The following is a 27,272-nucleotide window of genomic DNA, read 5'->3' as shown; positions in this document are numbered from 1 at the left end:
AGAGGATAAAGAGAGGCAAGAATTTTTCCTAGAGGTAATTGATGAACTTGATAGTTTTCGACAGACGTATGCTTTGGATAGTTGCCCCAAGTGATCAAGTTCCAAAACCTAATAACACATTCAGCCTATAGACAACCCTCTGTGTGAGGTAGATGCTGTTTGGATTTCCGATAACCCACTTTTTAAGGTAGAAGAGAGAGTTCCTCTTGGATTCCAGGTAGAGGATGATCTTGATTTAAGAGATTTGGATCAAGCTACAATTCTTAATAGCAAAACCAGGTCACAGGATGAGAGTGGTTGGTTGTGTATCATTGGATCGGTCCACATAAGGTTCTTGATTTCACACTATATAGGAGTTGGTTGGATTATATACATCAGCCTTTGGATAGTTTTTGGTGTAGTATTAAGGAGATTTATGTGTCGATCATAGGGAATGCTCTTTTAGCTTCATTTTTATTCATAGTACCGATGTACTCAGAGATTCTCTAGATTGAAGATGACAGTTTGGTATTTGTTGCACCTAGGGTGTTACACTCAGTTTTTGAGTGGCTTGTTTATTATATCATCTATTTAGGTCGGGTTGTCATCATCTATTGGGTTATACATAGTTCACTGATACATTTCTATCTAATCATATTGACTGGTTATGACAACAGGGTTTGGGATCCAGGTGTTGATCATATGTATTTATGGCTTGTTGAGGACCTTCTTGTAATTCTATTCAGTTTGAGGTTGGATACAGTGATGATCAGAGTTGTACAGCTTACAGGTGCAACATTATTTCATAGAGTTATATGGGATCCAGGGATCCGATTGTCGGATGGATTGCAGAGTGACACATTACTTCGCATGATGGCTAGATTTGTTTTCCGATTGGGCTACAGGGCTACACGCAAACTCATATGGGATCTTAGTACTGATTGCTTGAGGACAAGCAATTTTAAGGAGGGGAGATTCGTAATGTCCCCTTTTTGGGACATTAGAAATATTGAAGTCTTATTATATATAATGTTAAAATTGACTAGGAGAGAGTAGACTCAAATTATAAAAAGGTCAATTTAATCTTATAAAGAGGGCAAAAGGTCAAGGAGGAATAAGATGAAAGCCAGAGGGAAGTTGAAGAGTTACAAGGGAATATGATGAAAGCCAAAGGGGAGTCGAAGAGTCTTAGTTTGTGTATTAAAAAGAGAGAGGTTCATTACTGGGTATGCTTGTTTTATTATTTCAGATTTTCGTTCTCTCTTGCGAGAGTATTTGGAAAGCTTCAGCTTTCAACTAGTATGAGGATGTAGCCGACAGACAGTGAACGCAAACCCATTGTCTAGGGAGACATCAGTTCAGATGTTTCATATGTGCTTATAGGTTCTTATTCTAGTATTCCAATCTGATTGTTAATCTGTATTTAAGATTGGATTTGTTAGTGCTGGTTATTATATTGCTGTTGTATAATGCATTAACATATTTTAAAGAGTTATAAGAGTTTTCTGGTTTATATTACTGGTTTGTAATGCATTGTTATATGCTCGAATCTTTAATGTTATTTTGGAAATAACGAGTTATTATCTTGTGGAGAATCTTCTAGTTTTATTGTTGTATCGTATTACATTTGCCTATATCTGAGTTTGAATGTTATATTCAAGAAGAAGCTAGTCATATATTTGTGGGGATTTCTACTGGTTTCAATTGTGTTCGTAATACACCTGAAATGTTCAATCCTGAATATACTGTTAAAAAGAAAATGAGTAAATATCCGGTTTGGGATATTTTAGTGTCTCTATAATTTCTAATAAATGAAAAAGATTGTAAAAACCATCCATTAATCAATCTTATTGTTGTATGCCCCAAGGGGGCAATGTTCTTGAAGGTGGTTGATTGTGAAGGGAAAGTAAAAAATGCATAATTTATTTCCCACATTCTCATTGATGCCATAGAGTCAGTGGGTGTTGATAATGTTGTCCAAGTGGTCGGGAACAATGCAAAAGTATGCAGGGTTATTGGTAGAGTTTAGATATGATCATATCTTTTGGACGTCGTGCACCATCTACTCTCTCAATTTGGTGATGAAAGCAATTGGATATGAGGAGGCAAAAGAGATTCAAATGTTTGTGACAAATCATCACGTCACAAACAATTTTTAGGATTTTCTCGAACATCGAAGTATTGAAGGTAACTTTGTAATTTTAAAATTGAACTTATATATTATTGAATTACATAATATTATTTTTTGTATTGTTTACGTTAACATATTTTAAATGTGTTACTAACTTAAGTTTTAACATGTTCTTAAGTGGTTGAAACCCGCTTTGCCTTGTACACAATTGTCTTGAGAGGACTTGTGAGGGTAAAGGATGCATTGGCACAAATGGTCATTAGCCTTCAATGGGGCATTTGGAAGAATTCCTATACAACAAGGGCTGAAAAAGTGAAAGCAATGATACTAGATGATGATTGGTGGGGTTGTGTGGATTATTTGTTGGAATTCATTGATCCAATCATGGCAATGCTTCTCTTTGTGGACACTGATGAGCTACGCCTTGGTGATATTTATGATTCGATGGGCACTATGTTGGAAAAGATTAAAATGGTAAGTTCTACTTTCCTCTACCATTGTTTATTTGAGAGATATCCAAATTCTAAAATTTAAATTGACATAATCACTAATGATATTTATTATTCATATCTCATATCCTAGGTGATATAGAAGAGAGAATGATCCTCAAGACACCTTTTACAAAAAAGGTGGAAGTAATTGTGTTCTTTTAATTTCTCTCTAAGTTGCGAGCTCTTCTGTGGCTGAGCGGAATTGGAGTACTTACTCCCTTATCCACTTAGTCAAACGCAACCGGTTGGCTGCAAAAAAAGCAGAAGACCTTGTGTTCACTCTCAACAATTTGCGCCTGTTGTCACAAAGGGATCCCAAGTACAAGAAGGGGCACGAGAAGCTTTCGGATGTACAGCTTGGAACTCTTGATTTACATATGACCATCGGGGATCTTGCTAGAGCCACTTTGGCAGATGTGGATGATGATGAGGAGGATTATGAGTTCACAATCCCCTCTACCACTAGTGAAACTGGTTTGGGTTTCTCTAATGATGTAGATATGGCACTTGCAGCTCATCAGTATCCGTCCAATGCAAATTTTGTTGAAAATTCATTTGATGATTGAAATTAAAAACTTTTAGTCTTGGCTCTTTTATGAGTTAATCATGTTACAAACTTTAAAGCCTAATGATCAATATTTTGAATTTTCACAATTAAATTTTGTAATTTAGTAATTCAATATGAATGTGTTTATTTTTTTATAATTGTGAAAATAGATCAATGATCAAGTATACTAGATTCATAGATCCATACTAGAATCAAAGATACATACTGTGAAATGATTTAGTTTTAGAATTGTATATATATTTGCATACACACACACACACATCACAAATCATGATGGGAATTTTTTTTCCATGAATCCACAGATCCTATTCGCGTCACAACTAAGAGAGATACTTATATCACACCTGGTTCACTTTCAACTAGTTATGTTGCTTAGTACATAAGAGAAACAACCACAGAAACCTTTGGATATGCATCTCTGTATTATTATTTGCCTTGTACCATAATATGCCTGTTAGTATGCAATCTAGAGCATTTCATTACTGTAATAGTGGCATAGAAGGAGATGAGCAGTTTCTTACACACCTATAAAATGTATGTCTATATACAATGGCCTGAATTAGAATTGAAGCAAAACTGTAAATCTTTCCCACTTGAATTTTTTCATTATGAGAGCTTGTTGTTACAAGGAGAACTTTTAAACCTTTTCTTGTTAATAGATAATCTCTTCTGGTATGTTATGCTGCAGGAGGTGGGAGAGTAGTGTCTTGGGGTCGTGGAAAATCAGGCCAACTTGGTCATGGAGAATCTGAGAGCATAAGTAAACCAAAGCTGATTAAGTCGTTGGAAGACACTGTTATTTGCAACGTGTCTGCTGGATGGAGTCATTCAGCTTTTGTTTCAGGTCGGATTTTTCTAAATCCTATCTTGGTCATACAATTCTTATCACTATATATTTGTATTGAACTGATAGTGTGTTCAAAATATTGTCTTAAAATTCACTTTTGTTATGGTAGTCTTTGAGAAAGCTGTACGGATTTAATTAAATGTAGTCAAGTAAGCTTGATAGCTTTATTGAATGTTTTTAAAATTTAAATTTTTGATCATTGAAATTTACACCCCAGAGACAGCTTCTTTCATTGGAGAATCAGTTTCTCATTGCATTGGAACATAGGTTTGAAACTAAATAACTGAATACTTTTCTTGCAATGCAAGTCCATTAGTGTCAATACAATGCATAAGAATGGAGGTTTCTTGGTTGTTTATTTACTAATAAATGCAAGGAACTGGATATTAGAATTTTAATCTCGAGTTAAGTTATATGAAGAATGTACAACTTTTATACCGTCATGAAGAAGGATAATACATCTGTGCTTTGGGAGAGTTCAGAATCAACACAGTAAATGGAGGAAACTCCGTAGTTAAGCGCGCTCAGGCTGGAGTAGTACTGGGATGGGTGACCTCTCGGGAAGTCCCCGTGCTTCACCCCTGTGAGCATCACCTAGATCCAATGAGTGCTAAGTGTTCCATTTATTCTCATGAGAGATGGATTCATGTTGAATCACTACTCATGAAATATGGGTCAATGAGTTTGACTCAAAAATCACACAGTTAAATCCTAATAGCAATATCACAATTTGACTTGCTGTGGAAATTATCTCCTACTTATCAATTGATGAGCTTAAGGGGCTTTCTAATGAATGGTTCATAAGGCACAACACTTGGTGAAGGTTTTGCAAATGGGGTTGCAAGCTTTGAGTTTAACCATGGAGGAAACTCCATAGTTAAGCGCGCTCAGGCTGGAGTAGTACTGGGATGGGTGACCTCCCGGGAAGTCCCCGTGCTTCACCCTTGTGAGCATCACCTAGATCCAATGAGTGCTAAGTGTTCCATTTATTCTCATGAGAGATGAATTCATGTTGAATCACTACTCATGAAATATGGGTCAATGAGTTTGACTCAAAAATCACACAGTTAAATCCTGATAGCAATATCACAGAAGTAATATATCTTACAGTCTCAGAAACCTTGCTTGTGACAGCCAAAAACATATCATGTTGTTTACTGAGATCTATCCAATGAAGCTTAGTGAACATGAGAAACTAGCTGGAAATGGGGCTCTGTACAATACAAAATGCTTTTCAAACTGAGCTGAACTAGCTCTAACCAGCTGCAGCTTTCTCAGGTGCACAAAGGTGGAGTGGGAATGACATTAGAAAAAGGTTAAACTATTGCTTTGTTGTAGGAAGCATGGCCTATAAAATGGTTTAGTCTCAATGAGTTTTGTGACCCTTTAGGATAAACAATTGTGAGAAATATGATGCATTCACGTTAGAAATGGCAGATCTAAGCCTTTTGAGATCTTTTGCTCTTTCCAGTCTGCTGGATTGATTATGGAGCACATGGTGTACATGGAAATAGATGAGGAAGTCAAAGGATGTCTTTGAAAGATGCCCTGCATTTTATTGTGATTTTTAAGGCTCAAACACAAGCTTACCCACTTATGTGATTGCTGGCCATCTTTCTCTGTTACAGTCAATTAGAACATTAGTTTTTTTTTTTTCCTTTCTAGCCTTAAGATAAGCCTAACCACTGATCACTTGAGTCCTTGGTTGATTCTTTAAAGCCTCACATGTTTGTACTATAATAAACTTTCTTACCCAAGCCCAACAAGAAGCCATTGCATTTCATGTTTATATATTTTATGAAGTTTCTTGCAAGAGATGATGACATCAGCGTATAAAATATGATCCTAAAAATAATTCATGGTGATAGATGAAGCAGGAGGAAAGACTTAGTCAAGAGGTATTGCCTGATAAAATCATATTATTGTCATTAAAGTTGAGCTCCTTGATAAAGGGTCAGTGAAATCTGAAGTGGCACTACTGGCAAGTAAAGTTCTTATCAAGAAAGGATATTGTTTCAATGAAACCTTCAGCTGTGGCAAGCTCTAAAAGGCTATCATTGGCAGGACATGTTTCATTGAAGGAATGACATCGATGAAAAGTCTGTGATTGACAAAGTAAAAAATAATCTCATCGAAACAACGACATGTTATCGAATGCACAAAACCATCTTGATAAAAGTGACAAGGCTTGATGAAAGAAAAAATGGTGTGCTCGGTAGGTTATGTTTTATCGAGGTGAGAGCATTACGATTGGGACCCACTGAATACGTTGATGAAAGGTATACCATTGATGAAAGCATATTTGAGCTTATAGGCACCTCATGTATTATTGGAAAGCCCCTTTTCGATGAAACAATTGAAATCAATGAGACTGAAAGTGGGGTTATGCAAGTATAAAGGTTACAACGAGGATCTTTGAGCCTCGATGAAATGCACATCATTGATGATCCATAAAATTGTTTCATCGAAGGCGGAAGTTTTATCGAAGTAAAGGGCTTTGAGTAAAGAATGTGTATCGACAAAGAGGAAATAGGGACATGCAAAACTTCTTTTGATGAAACAAAGGCTATCGATAAAGAGTTTTTTCATCTGTCATCGAAGGGCATACTTTCATCGACAAAGCTCATCAACAAGAATATGAGGTTTTGATAAAGGGAAATGTACTCTTGGCAAAGGACATATTTTTTGAGAAAAGCAGAGAATGGATTAATGATATTGGCATTATCAATAACTACAAAGCATGATTACTAAAATATTTAATTCATCAATGACATGATGGGAAGGCCCTAATTAGAGCAAAATTTGAACTAAATGACATGAAATGCAATGGCTTCTTCTAAAACTGATGACTTGTTCGAGTTATGCAAAGGAATGTCTTGCTAGGACTAAAAGGAAAGCCATTGTAGAACAAAGTTGTAAAAGATTGAGGATTGAATTGTAGAAGTTTTAGCGGGAGTCATCAGTTTTTGCCATCCAGAGATCCCAAATGGAATCTTTCGCTTAAGCCAACCAAGAGTAGAAAAATGAAGAACCCTTTGCCTGTTGATACTAATGAAGCCACCAAAAGAAAGAGGCAGAAAAGGAAGGGAGGGCTCTTAACCAAGATTTTTAGACCAACTTCTTGCTTCCAGTATAAAATCCAAATGAGTGAAGTCAAAAGAAGAGGACCATCATGAACGTCTAGGAGATATTTGGAAAAACGCAAGGGATATGACCTATTCATGTTCCATTCAAAGAAGACAACAACTCTAGAGCTTGTGTGCAATCCATGGAAGATGAACATTGAAAGATAACAGTACCCAACGTGTTTTTCGGCATAGATTTGATGAAATCCTCGGCAGATACTTATGATACAAAAACTAGAACAATTAATGATAGACCGTAATCCCCTATTGCCAATTAGAATAGACTTTATTGAGATTGTCTTCAATTTGGATTTCGGAGGAGAACACAAATTAATTTCTAGAAGCTAGAGAAGGAATATGCTACTTTCAGGAGCATATATAGAAAATGGAGATTACCATACCACAGGAAAAGGGCGATAGGAGAAAACTTAGTAGAGTTTGGGGATAAGGAGTTAACCTCTTATGATGTAGAATTGTTTAGAACCCGTGTCACATGCACATTATACTTTGGGGCAAGTGTTAGGAGTTGTGGCACCTACATTGATGAACATATCTCTGATAGTTTTGGTGATAGGTATCCAGTCTAAAGACCCTAGAGAGTTTGATTATACCTCCTACATTGCAGATCGAATGAACTATAATTTAGAAAAGATCAAAGGAGATTCTAGATAGGTACTTTTTCCTTTATACTCTTTATTGATGCATATGGTATTATTTATGGGAGATATGAACAGGATGTGGGGTAAGGAGTTGCTTGTGAATGTGTATGATAAAAATGGAGAGAAGAAGCCAATATAGTTATGGCTATCTATTTGGGGCTCTAGGTATGTTAAAATGCCAATACATCTTCTTTGAAGACTATTTTGTTCAACCATTGATGTGTTTATTGGGTTATAATAAGGATATCTCATTATCTCTTGAGATTAAGAAGGTCCTTAACTAGTGATAGATCACAATTGGGGAGATTGGTTTGCTATGGAAACTATACCTTCATTAGAGTATACGGGTTTGAGGGGGTCCCAAGATACTTCCCATGACTGTCCCTGATAGGCTAGCATATGTGGAAATAGTAAGACATATAAGGGGGTCAGCCTAGGTACATTTTGAGGAAGTAGTCCTTTTTGCCAGGTTGTTTGTCTTTTGGAGATTCTCTAGTTAAGAGCACTGCTAGTTACACTCTTTTAGATACAAAGATAGGATATGACAAATTATCTCTTGGTACATCTAGAGCACAATTTGATCCGAAGGGATACATTCAAAAGCATAGGTGTTCTTAGGGACATGTTACTTTGGTAGAAGAGGATATAATCAGGAATATGGATAGGACGTATTAGTTAGAAGGAAGGAATTATACCTCAAGGTTTCCAATGCTTACACATGGAAGATGCAACACCAATAGATAAACTTACCAAATGTAAAAAGCATCACTAGTCTTGTTGGCAAAGCTTTGGCTTTATTACACCATTTAGAGGAGATTCTAACTGACGTCCGATGGAGATAGTGGAAGCAAAATCTGAAGCCCCGACGAAATACTTACCTTTGGATCGTGAATCCCCTGGTTCCTGAGCCCGTGAAGGGTAGGACAAAGTACCAACGAAGGTCACAAAAGGTGAAGATGAAAATATTGTAATAGAAATCCTCGAGGAACAAGTACTAATGGATGAACAATTAAAGTCTGAAAATTTCATTTCGGAAAATGATTTTATTCATTCTTTGAATTTCATTCATTCTAATACGAGCTTCGGGGTAGAGAATCAAGAGAAAAGAAAAAGGATACGGATAAAGATGCGCTTGTAGGAGAATTGAAGGTAATCATTAACAAATAGATGAATGAAATGGCTCCAGCTAAGAGCAAACAAATGTTGAAAGATGCAAGAGTGATTATATATGAAGACTGTAATAGGGGGCCCTCATTTTTGACACATATGCTAAAGCAATATGGAGAGAAGGATTGAGACTTCTTGCAGATATAGATATAGTATATTCAGGATCATGCTATGATCTAGGATAAAAGGCATTGTTGCAGTGGCTATATATCCAAGAGATAAAAGGCCTATAATCATTGATCCTGATGAAACATATGCTACCCTTACCATACAAGTTGGCAAAAGTGGTCCAATGGAACCTACTGCAATGGACATGTATGCATCCAAATTAACCTATGATCAAATGGAGTTTGCAACACGATTGATGGAAAGTTACAAACAAATTTATCACAGGGAGAAGCTTACCTGTGAAAGGTGGGAAGAAATAGTCTTATAGCTCCAACATAAACAAAGGATCCTTGAGAGGCCCGTGGGCCTTGATGAGGAGCAAAGAATCATGCTTGCTTCCCAAGATGCTTTCTGCTAGAGATACAAAGCTTAAAAGTATGAAAAACAATTAAAAAAAAGAAAAGGAGTAGAAGGAGATAACAATGAATTGCTTAATGTGAGGAATAATTAAACACAAAATTGATGAAATAGAGAGAAGTAGTTCCTTTCTAGTCAACCTAAAGCAAACTTTCACTAGCATTGACCATTATATGTCTCTTAAAGAGAAACCATTGGCCAGAAAAAGTGTGAAACAAAGCATCCTGAACAAGCACAATTAATTCTATAGGCTGTTGAAAAATGATACCGATCAACTAGAAGAAGCAAATGAACTCCCAAACTTAATGAGCGAGGGCATGATATTGACATTTGGGCAATTCAAAAAGCGATTGGGCTGCAACCTAGAGCATATGATCTCAATGATCAAGGAAGATGAAGACATTGTACCACAGGTTTCAAGGATTATGGATATACTCTTCAACTAGGAGTTTTCTATGAAGAAAATGATCGCTGAGTGTTGCACACACAAGGAACCTGCCTAAATCGAGCATATTTGAAAAATTAATCTCGTTTTAAGAAATGTATAGTTTAGTTTGAATGATATCCTTTTGTAAGAATCATAACTACTCGAAGCATTGCGACTGTTCGAGATCTCATCTATAAAAGGGAGATCATTTAGTTAGAGAACTATACAATATTAAGTTTTTATTTTTGCTAAAGTTACAATGCATATGTACGTAATGGACACTTTTTGATATTTAATACAAAATAATTCTTTGCGTTCTTTCAAGGTGTGAAATTCTATTTTTGTTAATCAGTTTCTTTGTGATTATATTTATTCTGAGGTAATAAATATTTTTCGAGTCATTGGGAAATAAAGTTGTTTTATTATATTTCTATTTGAATATCAGAGTTAATTGTGCAATACCTTTTGACTCTGTTTTATTGGTCTATCTATGGGATAGTTAAATACCATAAAACTAATAAGAATATAAGATTACGATTGAAGTCATAAAGCATCAAGAAAGCGACAGATCCATTCAATGGGTGGATATAAAGATTGTCTCATATAGTATACAAAAGATTAAAAAATAGTTGACTATTACCCAAGTGAGCAAGACATTCGTCTTTTGATATCATTAATGTTTTATAATCTATTGCATATATCTACACACACACACACACACACAACATCATTACAAAACATTTATAAAGTTTTCCTATCAAACACTTTTAATGAAAGCATTTTTAAAACATCTAAGTATTCAAGTAAACAATTTTGATATCCACAATTCGATTTATCTCAATAATTCACTTGCCATCTTAAGAGATTACCCAAGTTCTCGAACGATTTCTATTTGATATAAAATGCCTTGAACCAGTAGATTAGGTCAAGGTTTAGGTTCACCCACTTTGGTTTTGTAGAGCCAAAAGTGCGGGGGAAGAGGATTGTAATGGATCAATTATGTTCATTGGCCAAGTTAGTTGGAAAATCCAAGAATTGAGTTGGCAAACTCATAGGATTTCTAATCTGTTGATTTGGGAACCAACACGGCCTACTGTCATGAGTCCAAATAATAGATAATAGCTATAGTAATCTATATATTTAATAATAGATATTATTGATTCATGGTATTAACTATTCTTCTTCCTCAATATTGATATCTAAGTCAAAAAAATATTAATATAAAATACGTCCAATAATATTCTATACGATAATATAAAATATGTTTAATACTCAATATATTCATTCAATACATAACATATATTCATCCGATAACATCTACATCATAATACTATTAATATTAAGTCTAATCCAAATGAGCAAAAACTGCTCACATGTAAATGGTCTCATCGATGGGACGCGACTCTTGTAGTAGTCACATCACCTCACCCTATTAAAGGGGACACAACCCATGTCACGTTAGACATCGTGGGGAAAGAGATTAGATGGACAAAAAGCATTACCATTAATAATCATCGAGAATACAATACAAAGGACAGGGTTAGAGATTGTAGAAAGTACTAAACCCTCTAAAAGCGAACTAATCACAGATTAAAGAAAGAGGGATTGCAGCCCATGTGTCAACACCATGATCTTTTCAACCGATACCCATGCCACATAAGAAAAGGACATTGAAAAAAGAAATGTAAAATGTAAAAAGAAAGGACATTTAAATAAAGAGGAAGGCAACAATAAAATGGATTAAGCTCAGGCATGAGCAGTTAAGTATAATGAAAATAGCGAACACAACGGGAAGTACGAAAAAAGGGTTAGAACACATGTTCATGCCATTAAACTTGAGATAGGCGAAGTAAGAAAGAAAGGACCTTGATTTGACTAAATCGTGATAGACGGATTAGAGTCAAGTGGAGCGAACATAGTCAACCGCCAACGTGTACATTGTGACAAGTTTGTAATCACATACCATGTTGGGTAAGGAACTCATACATATATTGTATTAAATGCATTTCTAAGGTTATACATATGTTCATGTTATTTATTTGAATGCCTTAGACTTTTCAAATATACACACACACACACACACACACATATAAATATATATTTATATATTTTAAAATTTATTTGAATGTAGTGAACTTATCAATATTTATATAAATGATATTGTGTAAAATGTCTACAATAATGTAATGAAAATAATGCTACTAGTAGTTCCAATTAAAACCCAAATACGAGTTGAGTCTAAACATATATTAATAAGATGGGTGTCTAACATAATAATAAATACTATTAGTAAATAATGGATAACTCTGTGAGAACCATTGTATTAGTTACATAGTGGATAGGGAGTGTGCACAGGGAGAGGAGTAAATCTTTCATGTTGGGTGAAGAGATCCACATAGAGCGTGTTCGATCTCGAGTAGCTGTAAACCTACCATCCATTACGTGATCTGATATATGGGAAATTAAGATATTATCTAGAATTACCAGTAGATTTTAGTGATGACAAATGAAAGTTGGTTTAAACTATTAAGGTTCAACTTCTAGAGAATTTCACATTCTATAATTGTCATTCTAAGCCAACCTGTTAGAAGGGGTCATTATAAGTGGCATTAGAGCATGATGTTGCCATCCTATAGGGTAAGAGGCTAAATAATGTTCTCAATGAAAAGGAATCTAATAATATGTGTATTATGTGTATTCTTCGTGTCTTCATGCCTTGATGTATTTTCTTTTTGTGTCTTCACATACTCATGCATATGTTTCTTTTGGACCTTCCTATATGATGTTGCATATCATGTCTAATTCACTATATAAAAGGATTTATGTTTACAAACTTTATATGAATATAACCCTTAATAAAGGAGTCAAGATGTTTATAACCAATTTTCTTATTCTCTTACTATACTCCTGGGAGTGGATGGATGGTGTTGTGTAGGGAGAGGCGGAGTGAAACCCAATGTTATATTGGTGTCAAGTGCCCTATGACGAGTAAATCCATGCTCTCTCTAGATAGGTAGAGGAGGGAAGTATGGAATGAGGCTTTAATCATTTTAATTGTTAAAAGCACTATAAGGTGAATATATTGTCTACCTGAAGTTAATTGAGTTTCTAATGTAGTAATTGATATAATTAGCCTCCGAGTAGAGGACATTTCAAGTTTAATCGAATTCTCTTATTTTAGTTACTATGCGAGCCTATGAGTTGATAGATAGTGTTATGTAGGGAGGGTTGGAGTAAAATCAGAGAATATACTAGTATCATGCGCCTTATGATAATTAAATCCATGCTCTTCTAAGGATGAGTATAGGAGCGAAGTAAGGAATCAAGGATAAAAATACTAAGAGGCATTGTACGATAATGTTTAAAATAATCAGAGTTATTGCCTTTAAGGGATAAGGTCTAATGTAGTGTAAGAGATAGGAATTGCTTAAGGGCAAGCAATTTGAGGAAGGGTGGACTTGTCATGAGCCCAAATAATAGATAATGGCTATATATATATATATAAAATAATAGATATTATTGATTCATGCTATTAACTATTCTTCTTCCTCAATATTGATTTTAAGTCAATAAAATATTAATATAAAATACATCCAATAATATTCTAAATGATAATATAAAATACATTTAATACTCAATACATTCATTCAAGAGACAATATATATACTCATTTGATAGCGTCTACATCATAATACTATTAATATTAAGTCTAATCTAAATGAGCAAAGACCGCTCATTGGTAGATGGTCTCGTCAATGGGACACGACTCCTGTAGTAGTCACATCACGTCACCCTATTAAAGGGGACAAAACCAATGTCACGTTGGACATTGTGGGGAAGGACATTAGATGGACAAAAAAACATTACCATTAATAATCATCGAGAATACAATGCAAAGGATGAGGTTAGAATACAATACAAAGGATGGGGTCAGAGATTGCAAAAAGTACTAAATCCTCTAAACACGAACCAATCACAAATTAAAGAAAGAGGGATTGCAGCCCACATGTCAACACCACGATCTTCTCAACCAATACTCGTCAACACCACAATCTTCTCAACCGATGCCCATTCCACATAAGAAAAGGACATTCAAAAAAGAAATGTAAAATGCATAAAAGAAAGGACATTTAAATAAAGAGGAAGCAATGATAAAATGGATTAAGCTCGGGCAAGAGCAATTAAATACAATGAAAATAGTGAACGCAATGGGAAGTACGGACAAAGGGTTAGAGCACATGTTAGTGCCATTAAACCTGAGATAGGTGGAATAAGAAGGAAAGGACCCTAGTTTGACTAAAATGTGATAGACGAATTAGAGTCAATTGGAGGGAACATAGTCGACCGCTAGCATGTACATCGTAACAGGTTTGGAATCACATACTACATTGTGTAAGGGACTCATACATATATTCTATTAAACTCATTAAATGTATTTCTAAGATTAAACATATGTTCATGTTATTTATTTGAATGCCTTAAGACTTATTATATATATATTATTTGAATATAGTGAACTTATCAATATTTATCTAAATGATATTTTGTGAAATATGTCTAAACTAATGTTATGAAAATAATGCTACTAGCAATTTCAATTAAAACCCAAATACGAATTGAGGCTAAACATATATTGATAAGATGAGTGTCTAACATAATAATAAATACTATTAGTAAATAGTGGACATGTCTATAAGAACCATTATATCAGTTACATAGTGGATAGGGAGTGTGCACATGATGAGGAGTAAATCGTTCATGTTGGGGGAAGAGAACTCCACATAGAGTGTGTCCGATCTCAAGCAGCTGTAAATCTACCATCCATTCTGTGATCTGATTTATGGGGAATATAGATATTATTTAGAGTTACTAGTAGATTTTAGTGATGACAATTGCAAGTTGATTTAAAATATTAAGGTTCGACTTCTAGAGAATTTCACATTCTATCTATGGTCATTCTAAGCCCACCTAGTAGAGGGGTCCATCACATCTACATTGCTCCAACATGCCTTGTCCAATATCGTGAGAGCTCAATCTCTTAGTATATTTGTTTGAACTTTTTTTAGGTGTATACTACACGGAGGGTGATGGTGTTTTAATTTAGTTTGCTTTCGGGGTCCATGACTTGGACGTTAGAACCACAAAAATAACTGGAGTTTGTAATATGTATATATGTGAGTTGTGTGCTAAAATGTTGACACACTTCTATGAGTCATTATATCCAAAATTACTCAAGAATAAGGTCTCAAATGGCGACTCATAGCTCTCTATTCATGGAGTGCAAGGGTTTGTAATGGAGGTCCTCAGTTTGACCTAGTTTGCGCCCATGCAAGTACATCATAAAACAAGAGATTCAAAGAGGAAAAGCAAGAGTGCTAGTCTCCATGACCATCAAATATGCATGCAAATGAAGATGCAAGCTAATCTAAATGATAACAATGCAAGAAAAAAAATCTAATCTATAAAAAGAAATAATAATGCAAGATTAATCTATGAAAGCAAATATGACTCTAAGCTAATATGAAAATGCAAGGATGAAACATGATGATGGAAGCCATGGATGCATGAGAGAAGAAGACAAGAAGAGAGAAGTTGCAATGAAGCTCCAATGTCCAAATCTTAAGGCTCAAACCCTAATGCTCAAACTCCTCCAAAATCGCTCTCCAAACCTGCAATATAACAATAAAATCTTGATCTCTATCCAAATGAGAAGGAGAGGGCTCCTTATATAGTCAAGTGTGGAGGTGAGAGGCTTCTCACAATTAATATGAGATAATAGGGTTTGATCCATGTGAGGCAAAATTCCACCAATGAGAAAAGGAGTGTTTGACAAGAAAGTGGAAAGAGGAAAAAAAGAATCCCACTTAGAAATATGTGCATCTAAGTGTAGAGAAAATGGTTTTTTATTTGTTTTATTTCCTTTTTTCATCACAAAGAGATATTTAAGTGAGGATTTTATTTATTTAATTAAAAGAGGGATTTTCATTTAATTAAAAGGAGATTTATTTATTTATTTATTTTTGATCGGTAAACGGCCAAGGCCATAATAATTGATTAGAATAAATTAAATATAGTAGCGTTCCTCCGTTCAAACGGGCACTGGTAGGAAAGAACGGGGAAATAAAACCTCCAATCTAGCTCGGGACCATAGTCCTTTATTTTCACAAAATAAAAGGGGCATACCCCAGTCCAAATATCCATAATACAAGTATTAAAAACTTAGATGTTGATGAGCAAAATGGTAAAATTAAATTCCTAGAGTTCCCTGCCACCTCTTGACGAGGATACAAAACTTCTCTTACATAAACAGAATCTGAATATATTTATCCCTGTCTGATCACTTCCAATCAATCCAGTTAATAAAATAACATGATATTAAGCCAAAATCTCTTTATCTCTGATTAAAAATAGGAAGAATCCTTTATAAGAAGTCTAATGGAGAATCCAAAAAAAGAGTTAACCTAACTTCCATGAATAAAGAAAGATAGACCTGACCCTAGATGGGAAATTAGGCATCTACCCGATTATTCTCATATGGAAATTAAAAGAATTGCCCAAAATTCTAATTAAATCATTCATCTTATTATCATAGTAGGCCAATGTTAGACAATATAAAAAGATAGACCTCCCAAACCGAGGGAGTGACCAGAAGTGAACATATATACTCATCAGAATATACCATTACAACTCCAAATACTAACCTACGCATTGAATAATGACCCTACAAACCAGTTTACCATAAACCAACTATATATCATATCCATTAATGTTAAGGCTTAGTGAGAGAAGACATATATTATTGTGAAAACCATGTTACAGAGTAAGTGCTATCTAGAGATGACCAAAAAAATGAGAGGGGCTAGAGCTTTCAGAACTCTCAGCAATCATTATCCAAGTACTAACAATCATAACCCGAATGAGAGAGAATCACCCAATCATTTGATTATCCATCTAATCCTACCACCTACACCTAATAAAACAAACGGGATACTTCGCCAAACCAAAATACTGTCTTAACTGTAACCTACCTCAGAATATCAATTATCATACTGAAACAGAGCACCCTAAAACTAACTAGACATCAATCTCATTATCCGACTAATTTGGGACTAGCAGATTACCAAAAATCTGATCCTTTAACCAGTATTCCATTAATACCAAATGCTGCATCATAAAAGGGCAAACCACAAACTGAATTCTTCATACAAAATTCAAAAACCAGCTTCAAGATTTGAGAGACATAAACCATAGGAATTTATAGAAGCAACTACATGATAGAAAGTATAATTGATATATTATCATTATAATTCGCTAATGCCAGATATATTTTAAAGGAGTTGCAAAAATTCTCCTTACGATCGTTTTAAAAGTATCACATATAACATAGTATGGTATTGCTGCTATACATAACAAAATATACAGAACAGTCCAGGGTAAACTAAAGTAGATACTATAATCACTAAACCAGAGAGCAAATCTATTACATACAGCGTAGCCCTTCCCATCCACATTACATACTATCCGACTTGGCACCCTAGATCCCTTATTTTCGATATACCCCAGAGGCTTCATTGGGGTTTTCCACTTGAAAATTTGGGGGAAATTCAAAATCAAACTTAGCCCTACTTGTCTTCTCCGTATTTGGCGTATAGAAATTTAGGGCATCCAAATTCTCAAAGATAACCCTAGGTTCGATGTATACATTGAAGGCGTTGAGATAATTGGTTAGCGAAGATTTATTCTCATCTTCCACAATGCCCATCCATCTGAGCAGGAAATGGATACTGGCCTCCATCTTCGACCATTCCTTATAGAATGCTTAATTTTTGCGAATAGCCAGAGAGGGATGGCGAAAAGCGACCTCCAGATCTAGAGACCCTGTGGAAGTTCCATGTATTTTTCTGGCAACGGGATACGTAACTTGTCGTCGATGCTTCTAACCACCTATTCAAGCCCCTTCCTCCATGTAGGATTAAAGATGCTGCAACAAAGTTGGATGATTGCTCTCGGTTCTACCCTCGCTCTAGCCATGCATCCAATGAAGGAACCAATTATATCACTATTTGTTCTCCAAGTAAAGCTATAGTCAAAGACACCTTCTCCAATGGCTCTGCTCATAGTTATCCTGGCCATGTCATCCACAGGGTTCAGAATTCTACTCCATCGCTCCGGCTTAACATTACCACAGATTGCCATGGTGCGGGCCTCCGTTGTGTGGAAGACATAAATGTTGGAATCCATTGCATAAAGGACAGAGATAACCGTGGGCTTCGACAACGACATGGTAGAATAAATAACCCAAATCGAAGGATCTAGAAGCCTACTAGCATGACCTCATGTTATGGTGATGCCAACAGGCCGAGGCACAAGCTAAACACATAGAGGTGAGTTAGGTAAGCTGGATCCAAAAATGATGATCGAGCCACATAGACATCCGAAAGAATAGGTTCCCACCTTTCACAATGATATGCAGAGGTGGTAGACTATTAAAAACACTATAAGAATCTATAGATACTACCAACGTCTTATAACATATAAAGGGCCGCTCCCCAAAGTAATATAGATCCCCAATACTATAACCTGAGCAAAACTGACCTATAAATAACATAGAGTAACAAATTAAAGAGAGGGTTTATCTTAAAACCTAGGGCCATGAAAAAATCAGAGAGTGTATATGCTATGATCTTTTAATAACCTGGAAATTTACACCATCCGCTCCTTTATTTGCTAACACATCCGCCTTCTGGTTTCCTTCTCGGAATATATGGCATATCCTAGAGTTAGCGAGCTGGTCGATAAGAGTAAGAACATCTCTAAGTTTAGAATTTAGTACCCAATTTGGGGTAGCCCGTTTCCTAATTGCATTGAGGATGATTTGAGAATCACCTTTTATAATGACTTTTGTCAATCCTAACTCGAGGCATAGAAGAAGACCTTTTTCCAGAGCTTCTAGTTCTACCAAATTGTTGGTTGTAGGCCAAATCGACAAGGCTTTTTTAGCAATCCAATTGCCTAAACTATCATTTATGATACATCCAATACCTGCCGTTCCCGGATTACCTCTAGCTGCTTTGTCAAAATTGAGTTTATACCATCCATATAGGGGAGGGGACCATTTATAGTCTTTCCTAGCCTTCTTGCTGCTCTTGGTGTATACTAGAGGTGGGTTAATTAGATTGTTCCAATTCTTCTTCATGAGTCCATCCCAAGAAGAAAAGGAACCTTCCTCTTTCCTAACCTTCCTGAGATGTGAGTTAGTTACTTCCACAATGCTAGCTTCTATTTTTAGTAATAATCCTTCCAGTTCCATTTCGGCATCTCGAAAAATACGTTTGTTTCTCTCCTTCCAAATTTCCCAGGCCACAATAGACGGGCATATGTTCCAAAGCTTGTTGTAAATACCCTTTACCATATTAGTAGGCCATCCTTTCAGGAGATCAGAAAATGATCTCAGCAAAGGGGATGACCATCCTAACCTTAGTCTAAGCCATTCCCAATAGGATTGGGAAAATGGGCATCTATATAATTGACAAAGGATCATCTACATTAATATATAAAAATCGACAAAGGATCATCCGCATTAAGATATTTACTGTATAATATCTTAGTCCATTTTTGGTCTCTTTCTTTAAACAAACGCCATATTAGTTTGGCACTTAATGCTTCGTTTTGCCATTATAAATTCTTAATCCCAAGACCACCCAACTCCTTAGGTTTGCATATATTTTCCCATTTAATAAGAGCTAGTTTTTAATCTTCTTCAAAATCCTTCCAATGGAAATTTCTAAGCTTCAATTCCAATTTGCTCAATGAACTCTTAGAAAGGGGGAGATAGGGGAGAGGAAAATTAGGAATGGCTGATAAAATGGATTTAATTTTTGTACTTTTTCTAGCTTTAGTGAGCCATTTATCTTTCCAACTCCCAACCCTAGCATCGACTTTTTCAATGGTATTCTGCCAGATCTTGCTGGATTTAGAACCCTTCTCCAAAGCAATGCCCAAATATTTACAAGGAAACTAACCTTTCTTGAAACCCATCACCTTGCAGATTTGGTCTTCTACTTCTTTATTAGTGTTTAAGAAGTAGATCTCAGATTTGTCCTCATTTACTTTCTGACCAGATGCTGTCATATAGAATTTAATAATAGATTTTAAATTCAAGGCTTCTTTGATTGTACTTTTGCCTGACAATATAGTATCATCAGCGTATTGTTGATGTGTGATGTTGGGCAAATTGCTAGCCACAGTAATATCGGTGATTTTTTGATTATTGTAGGCATCTGCCACCACTCTCCCAAAGGGCCTCCGCCATAATGATGAAGAGGGAGGGGGATAAAGGATCTCCTTGTCTGATACCCCTTGATATTTCAAAAAAGCCTTCAAGCGTCCCATTAATTAGGACTGAAATTTTGGGAGTGGAGATGAATTTGAAAATAAGATTGATCCATTGATGCGAGAAACTAAATGTTTCAAGCACCTCACAGAGGAATCTCCAATCAACCATGTCATAGGCTTTTTGAATATCACGTTTCATGAACATGCTGGGCTTTTTGCTTTTAGAGGCAGAATGAATAGTTTCTTGAATAGTGAGGATGCCATCGAGAATAGATCTACTTGGAACAAAACCTGTTTGTTCCTCCGAGATTATTTTTGGGAGCAAAACCTTGAGGGGATTTATTTTATTTAATTAAAAGGGAGATTTTCTAAATTAAATGAGATTATTTTATTTAATTAAAAGAGAATTTTTCTTTTAATTAAATAAGACTTAGGATAAAATGATCAAACCTAAGGAAATATTGAAATGATTAAATTAATTAGGATTAGATCAAGGAAAATGATTTGAATTGATTTTATAAAAATATTGCAAGGCATTGATTTAGGCAATTGATAAATGGGGGCATATAGTCTAGGCGACCATTTTAGGGTGCATACATTTGCCCCTCTTTGACTAATGTATGGTCAATTTGGGAACACATGTAGTCAAAGAATGTAATTAAAGTCTGTGGTCGACTTGGGATCACAAAACAACCCGGATGTGTGGTCGATTTGGGAACACATCAGGACAAAGAATACAATTTTGATTTGAAAAAGACAAGGTCAACACCCTTGGAAATAGGTAATTGACATGTCTGAGTTAAGACTCTCAAGCGAGGTTGCCCCAAGCGAAGCAAAGATTGATAAAGCTGAATCAAGGATTGAAGTTTGATAGGTACTGCCCCCTTGTGATTGAAATCAAAATGAGATAGAGGAGAAACAAAAAATTCATAAATTTGATCAAATCGAACTAAAGATAAGGTTCTTGATGTAAGATGAAATATATAAGGATGACAAAACCAAGGTAGATCCATCAAGCATGAAAGATTACACTCCAAAGTTGAATTAGAAGAAAATAAGTGGGTTGAAAGTGAATGGATGATAGAAGTTTGGAAGAGGTGGAAAGAAATGGCAAGAATAAAGAGAATTTTCCTTAAGAAAGAGAATGCCCCTAAATCAATCAACTGTTTAAGATAGAAAACTTCAATTGAGATCACGAAAGAAGATAAGTAAATGAAAACATGACCACAGTTGATTAAAAGTCCACAAGAAAGATGAAGGAAAACCCTCTCAAACTCATAATGCTACCTAAAAATGCCTAAAAATGTCAATTAGCATGAAGCCTAAGAATGAAAGCTACATGAAAATGCAAAGGTGTACATGCAATAGAGCAACTATAACATAGGATTCTGTGTTGATCATTCATTAGAGAATGTTAAGGAACTTATTTTCATCATTGGGTCATTATTAACGGACATCGGAAAATCACACAATCATCACTGGTCATAAGTGCAGCTATGAAGATACGAATGTGATATATATCAGATTGGAATGTGGAAAGATTCTATCATAAGCATCAAAGACACAAAGGTCAAGATGACTTTGATGTTAGCTTACCCAATTTAATGTAGCAAAACCATGCTCGCATCAAGGCATAGATGTCGAGATGACCATAAGACCGGTTGTGCAAAAACAGTCAAGGATGATGCCTCAAATCTCCTAAGTGTTTCAAGGGGACAACAAGAGACACTCTAGAGTTTCAAGATCACACCCACAAGCAGAAAGAAAATAAAAACATGCCCCATGCCCCAAGTCCTCTAGCTATGCATACCAGAGAGACTTGTTAAACAAAGACACTCAACGAAAATCAATAACAATCAACACACAAAGAAAAGATTATGACATAGCTCAAGCATTAAGTGTTGTGTTTAAAAATTTAAGTGTGTCATCTGATACTGAGCTTCGAGGATAAGGATTGAATGCTTGCATGTAGGTAAGTTCACATGACAAAACTGGGTAAGGCCAAACTAATAAGTGTTGAAAAATACTCGATGTCAGGGTTTGTATTGAAAAATACAGTTGGGGTGGTGTTCAAAAAAACCGTTCGTAAGGTGTCTTGAACACTAACGCAACCAAGAGACCAAAGCTAACAGAGTTATGCCCCCTAGACAAAGACAAAGACCAATTCTAAACCATGGCAGCAAGGACAAGGCATGATGGAGAAAGGCTAAGTGTCAAGGAAATGTGCTAAAATAGGGGTGCAAAGGCTTGAAGTAGCTCCGGTTTCCAGGTTTACACCACTTGGATTTTATTGCAATATTTTCATTTTTCTTTTTTTTTCAGGACTTTTTGTAAATTTTTTTGAACTTTGTATTTTTGTTTTTGGAATATATAAATTTTTTTTGAGACACATCAAAACTCCTATTGCCAGGTTTTTACTAAGATCATTTTTTTCAGGACATTTGATTTTTAGAATTTTTGACAATATATCATTTTTGTTTTTTTTGGATTTTTTTGGGATCAATAAGTATGCACAAAAGATGCTCCAAGACAGAATGGGCATCATGGATAGAACTTCTTTAGGTGCAACATGTTGATCGGATTAGTGAGTTGCGCTCCCTCTGTTGTAGACAGTAAATAAGCACCTGACCGAAAAGTTGTTGTAATGATGTACGGTCCAAGCCAATTAGGTTCAAATTTTCCATTTTGATCTCCATGTTGTTGATTCTTAGGATTTTCACTAGGACAAGATCTCCCACTTGGAATTCTCTAGGGCAAACCTTTTTGTTGAAGGCTTTTGACATGCGCTTTTAATAACCCTCATATGGTCAAATGATGCTTGAGGTTTCTCATCTAGAAGTTCTAACTCTTGAAGTCTCATGGCCAATAGTCTTCATCTATAACTAGAAGGAATCTCAACCTCTAAAGATAACCTTGCTTCAACACCATATGTAAGGGCAAAAAGAGTAGCCCCAATAGGAGTATGAATACTTTCTTTATAGGCCCACAAAGCCGGATTTATCTGTAAGTGCCAATCTTACGAATGTAGGATCTTAAGAATAGCTTTGTTTGATGTTTCTGCTTGACCATTTCCTTGCGGAAAGTAAATGGAGGACCAATGTTGTTTAATCTTGAATTTCTTACAAAGTTGTTTAAGGTCCTTATTTTTGAACTGGCCTCTGTTGTCATTGATAATTTTGGAAGGCACTCCATATTGACAAATGATACGGTTCAAAATGAATAGAGAGACTGTCTTGCCCGAGGCAATAGAAAGTGGGACAACTTCTACCCATTTAGTGAAATAATCAGTAGCAGTGATAATAAACTTGTGTCCATTTGATGAGTTGGGATGAATTTGCCCAACAAGGTCAAAGGCCCAACGCTGAAATGACCAATGAGATATAGGAATGAGCTCCCTGCCTGGAGCATGTATCAAGTTACCATGTTTTTGACATTTTTCACATGACTTTGCAAAAGCTATTGCATCAATTTGAATCGTAGGCCAATAGTACCCCGCCCTAAGCAATCTTCGGGCCATGGCAAGACCATTGGAATGTCCCCCACAAATGCCCTCGTGGATGTCAACTAACGCTTGGTCGGATTCTTCCTTTTCTAAGCATCTAAGAAGCTGTTCCATCTAGACCCCTCCTATACAAATCACCAGAGATAAGGGAATGCCGAGAGACGTTTTGGATAAGGTTTCTACATTCAGATCGGTTAAAGGTTTCAGGTATAATGCCATCACGAAGGTATGCGTAAATGACACCATAACAGGATGACTCACGATCAACAAGGGTGCCAACTCGAGTGGTTTTGTCATGTTTGGAAACTGGTACAATGTTTGATATCCATTCAGCTTATTCAATAGCTCTTATGAATTTTGCACCAAGGAGTTTCTCTAATTGTGCTTTGACTAGGAGAGCTATGTGAGGATGAATCTTTCTCAATTTTTGTTTAACTGGTTTGACACTTGGAGCTACGGACAAGTGATGCATGATAAGATTAGCGTCCAACTCTGGCATATCTGAATAAGTCCATGCAAAGTTGATCTTTTTTTGTAAGAACTTAGTGTAAGCTTCTTTTTCTTGTGGTGACAAGGACTGAGCCAAGTGTACCATCTGTGGAGCCTCATCTATACCCAAATTGACTGCTTGTGTTGGTTTAATAAGCATTGAAGATCTATCTTGAAAGTAGCTAGGGAGACGATCAAGTACCTCATCCTTAGGCACCTCAGAAAGGTTTTCACCCTTGAATACGTCCTCTCTTTTTACTTTTTTAGGTTCTAACACTGCCACACAGTGGTTTTCGCCATCATAACTCTTATTTTTTTTATTTTGCGACTAAGGTACTTGATGTCTGGCTCTGTCATGTTGGTAGCCGGTTCACTAGTGGAAGAGACTATAGGTTCAATGACACTTAAGTAACATGCTATCTCATAATCATTTTGAAACGTTAAGAGCTTAGGTTCTTGATAGCGTTGGGACCAATCAATGAGGTTGGGATGAACAAGAGGTAAGTCAATGACTAGTTCAAGGTTGTAAATGTGAATGGTATTATCTCTAGTGATCGAAGAGTTGAAATCCATCAAGTATCTTCCCAAGATACCCAAATCGGGATTCGTCCTAACAATGTGTGTTTAAATCCTCTAATCTTACATGTGACTTGTCGGCTATCTCAGGTCAAGAACTATAATTGTGGATGACATCAACATCCATGTCAACTGTGAAAGGCTTTGAGAAGAAGTTCCATTCATACTCATGTGAACTTGTTTATGAACTTCAACTAGGGTATTTACACCATGAAGGTTTGGGACATTTTGATGTGGAAGCTTGAATGTCATCAAGAGTGACACCTCTTTCCATCAAACTATCAAGACTCTTTTGTTGACTTTCCCTGATAGGATCTTCTACATCTGATTTATCTTGTTCCACAGTTGCAATCATCTCATGAGTAACTGGACTATTTGAATCCCCCCAAAGGAGATTAGTGGAAGGAACCCAATCTTCACACATGTCTTGCTGATTTTCCAAATTAGGTATGTATCCTGGTTCCTCTTCACTATCCGACTGATCAAGGATAAGATTAGTGTTCTTGTTGCAGTTCGCAAATCCTAGGCCAACCATCTCCTTAGACTTGCATCCAAAAAGAGCATGATCAATGGGTTCGGCTCTACTATCCAATTTGTTACTTAGAGGGCTATGTCTAGGATAGCCCATTTGTTTGACAAAAGTATACCCTCTTCCATAAGCCTTAGGAGAGGGAGAGAACTTCTCATTGTGCATGTACTTCTCTTCTCTATAAATCCAGTCTCTAACAGCCACGTCTTCTTTCTCATTTTGAATAGGCATTGAGGAGCTTACGAACATGCCAAATAAAGTTGTGCTCCACGGGGAGGTGTTTCTTGGGGTTTTACCCACGTACTCGTACCGGGTACAAAATGGGGACGCAGGTACCCCTTTTGGCCGTCCCTTGTACCATGCCAAATGGGCAATTCAGGTACCGTCCCCGATACATTGATACATTGGAGCCTTTGGACATTTTTGCTAATTGTATGCAATATTCATATATATCATTATATCATATTCTCATTTTGATTTTAATCTTGATAGTTTTCAATTTTCATGTACTATGGTGAATGGTTTATCAATGTTATGATATGCATATTTGAAATATATCTCTAAAGTCTAATACTCCATATATAAAAATTTAAAAATCCCCTATATTTAATAGCCGTCCCCTGAGGTCCCATCCCCTAAATTTTGGCTTTGACTTGTACTCGTACTGGAAACACGTTCCTGTCCCCTAAAATGTCCCCGTCCCAGAGACTCTGTGGAGTATAGAAATAAATCAGAGCCGAAGAGGAAGGTCTCATTTCTTGTGAAGGCTTGCCATAGGACCTAGGTGAAATTGGTAGTGCCGCGAGGGAGTTGAGTTGATATCCCCCCATGCCAAGGTCTATTGACTTGAACTTGTCTTCACATGCAGCTAAGGCTGCATCAAAGTCATCTGCTTCTCTATTGAGGGGAACATGAGTGCTCACTGAAATTAAGTGAATAGGTAAAGCTTTATCCCCAAGTATACAAATATCCATTCCATTGTAAGGGAACTTAACACATTGATGATAGGTAGATGTCACTGCTTTCATATCATGAATCCACGGTGTACTGAGCAAGATGTTGTACGCAAGGGGGCCAACGTCAACTATTTGGATTAAAATATCCTTTTCAATAAGGCCAATCCTAATAGGAAGGACGACCGACCCCTTGGAACTTCTTTCCGCCTCATCATAGGATTTCATAGTGATCTTTCTTCTGGTATCTATGACTGGTTCAGAATAACCCAATGTCTTCAAAAGACTCAAGGAACAAATATTAAGCCCAACACCCACATCTATCAACATGTGCCTAACACGGGTCTTGTGGATCATGACCTCAATATGAAGAGCGGGATTATGTGGTTGGCTCAAAGATTTATCATCATCCTCTGAAAAGGTAAGGTAATGAGGGCTAGCAATATGGTTAACCATGTTCTGGAATTGGTCAACGTCTAAGTTGTTGGTGATGTTCGCTACATGCAAAGCATCCTCAAGGACTTGCTTGTGCCTCAGAGACAACTCGAAGAGCTCAAAGATTGAAATTTGAGTTGGGAATAAGATTATAACTTGACTTAGGATTGACAGCTAGTTTTGAGGTGACATTCTTGGATGCCACTTGCTTTGGTTTACTTGGTTGACTTGAACTGGGTCCTAGATCATACTCTAGAGCGAGGACCCCTTAGCACCAAGACGGGTTGTTCATCAAAGATAGGAGGAGAGTCATAAGGATCTTTATCTCTTATCATGTTAACATTTTCTTCTACCACTTTAAACACATTGACAACATTCTCTGCATTTGCGTAAGTTTAATTGATCTCAACCTTGCCATTCTTAGGTTTAGAAGTTTTCCCCCTTCTCATGCTCGGGCAGAGTTTCTTTTAAGGCCGTGTGATCAGCGTTTGTGTTCAATCCATCCACTTTAAGTTTTCCATTCTCAGTAAGATC

At 36.2% G+C, this 27,272-nt stretch overlaps 1 protein-coding gene across 2 annotated transcripts in view; it reads left to right on the top strand.

Moving 5' to 3' along the window:
• LOC149534818 (Regulator of chromosome condensation (RCC1) family protein) overlaps nt 1-27,272 on the top strand; it is an 89,465-nt gene that overhangs the window by 29,838 nt on the left and 32,355 nt on the right. The window contains exon 2 of one of the 2 annotated variants that reach the window (XM_089804538.1): nt 3,858-4,013. The exons of the other annotated variant lie outside the window; for it this stretch is intronic. Within the exon in view, the coding sequence (XP_089660664.1) occupies nt 3,858-4,013 (156 nt within the window). The remainder of the gene's footprint in view (nt 1-3,857; nt 4,014-27,272) is intronic. 2 annotated transcript variants of the gene reach the window in all.

The sequence above is a fragment of the Cupressus sempervirens genome, chromosome 10, assembly GCF_028749045.1.
Source record: "Cupressus sempervirens isolate cs-2001-9-10 chromosome 10, ASM2874904v1, whole genome shotgun sequence".
Lineage (NCBI taxonomy): Eukaryota > Viridiplantae > Streptophyta > Pinopsida > Cupressales > Cupressaceae > Cupressus > Cupressus sempervirens.
Note: the sequence above shows the minus strand (reverse complement) of the source record. Positions and strands in the feature narration are given on the sequence as shown.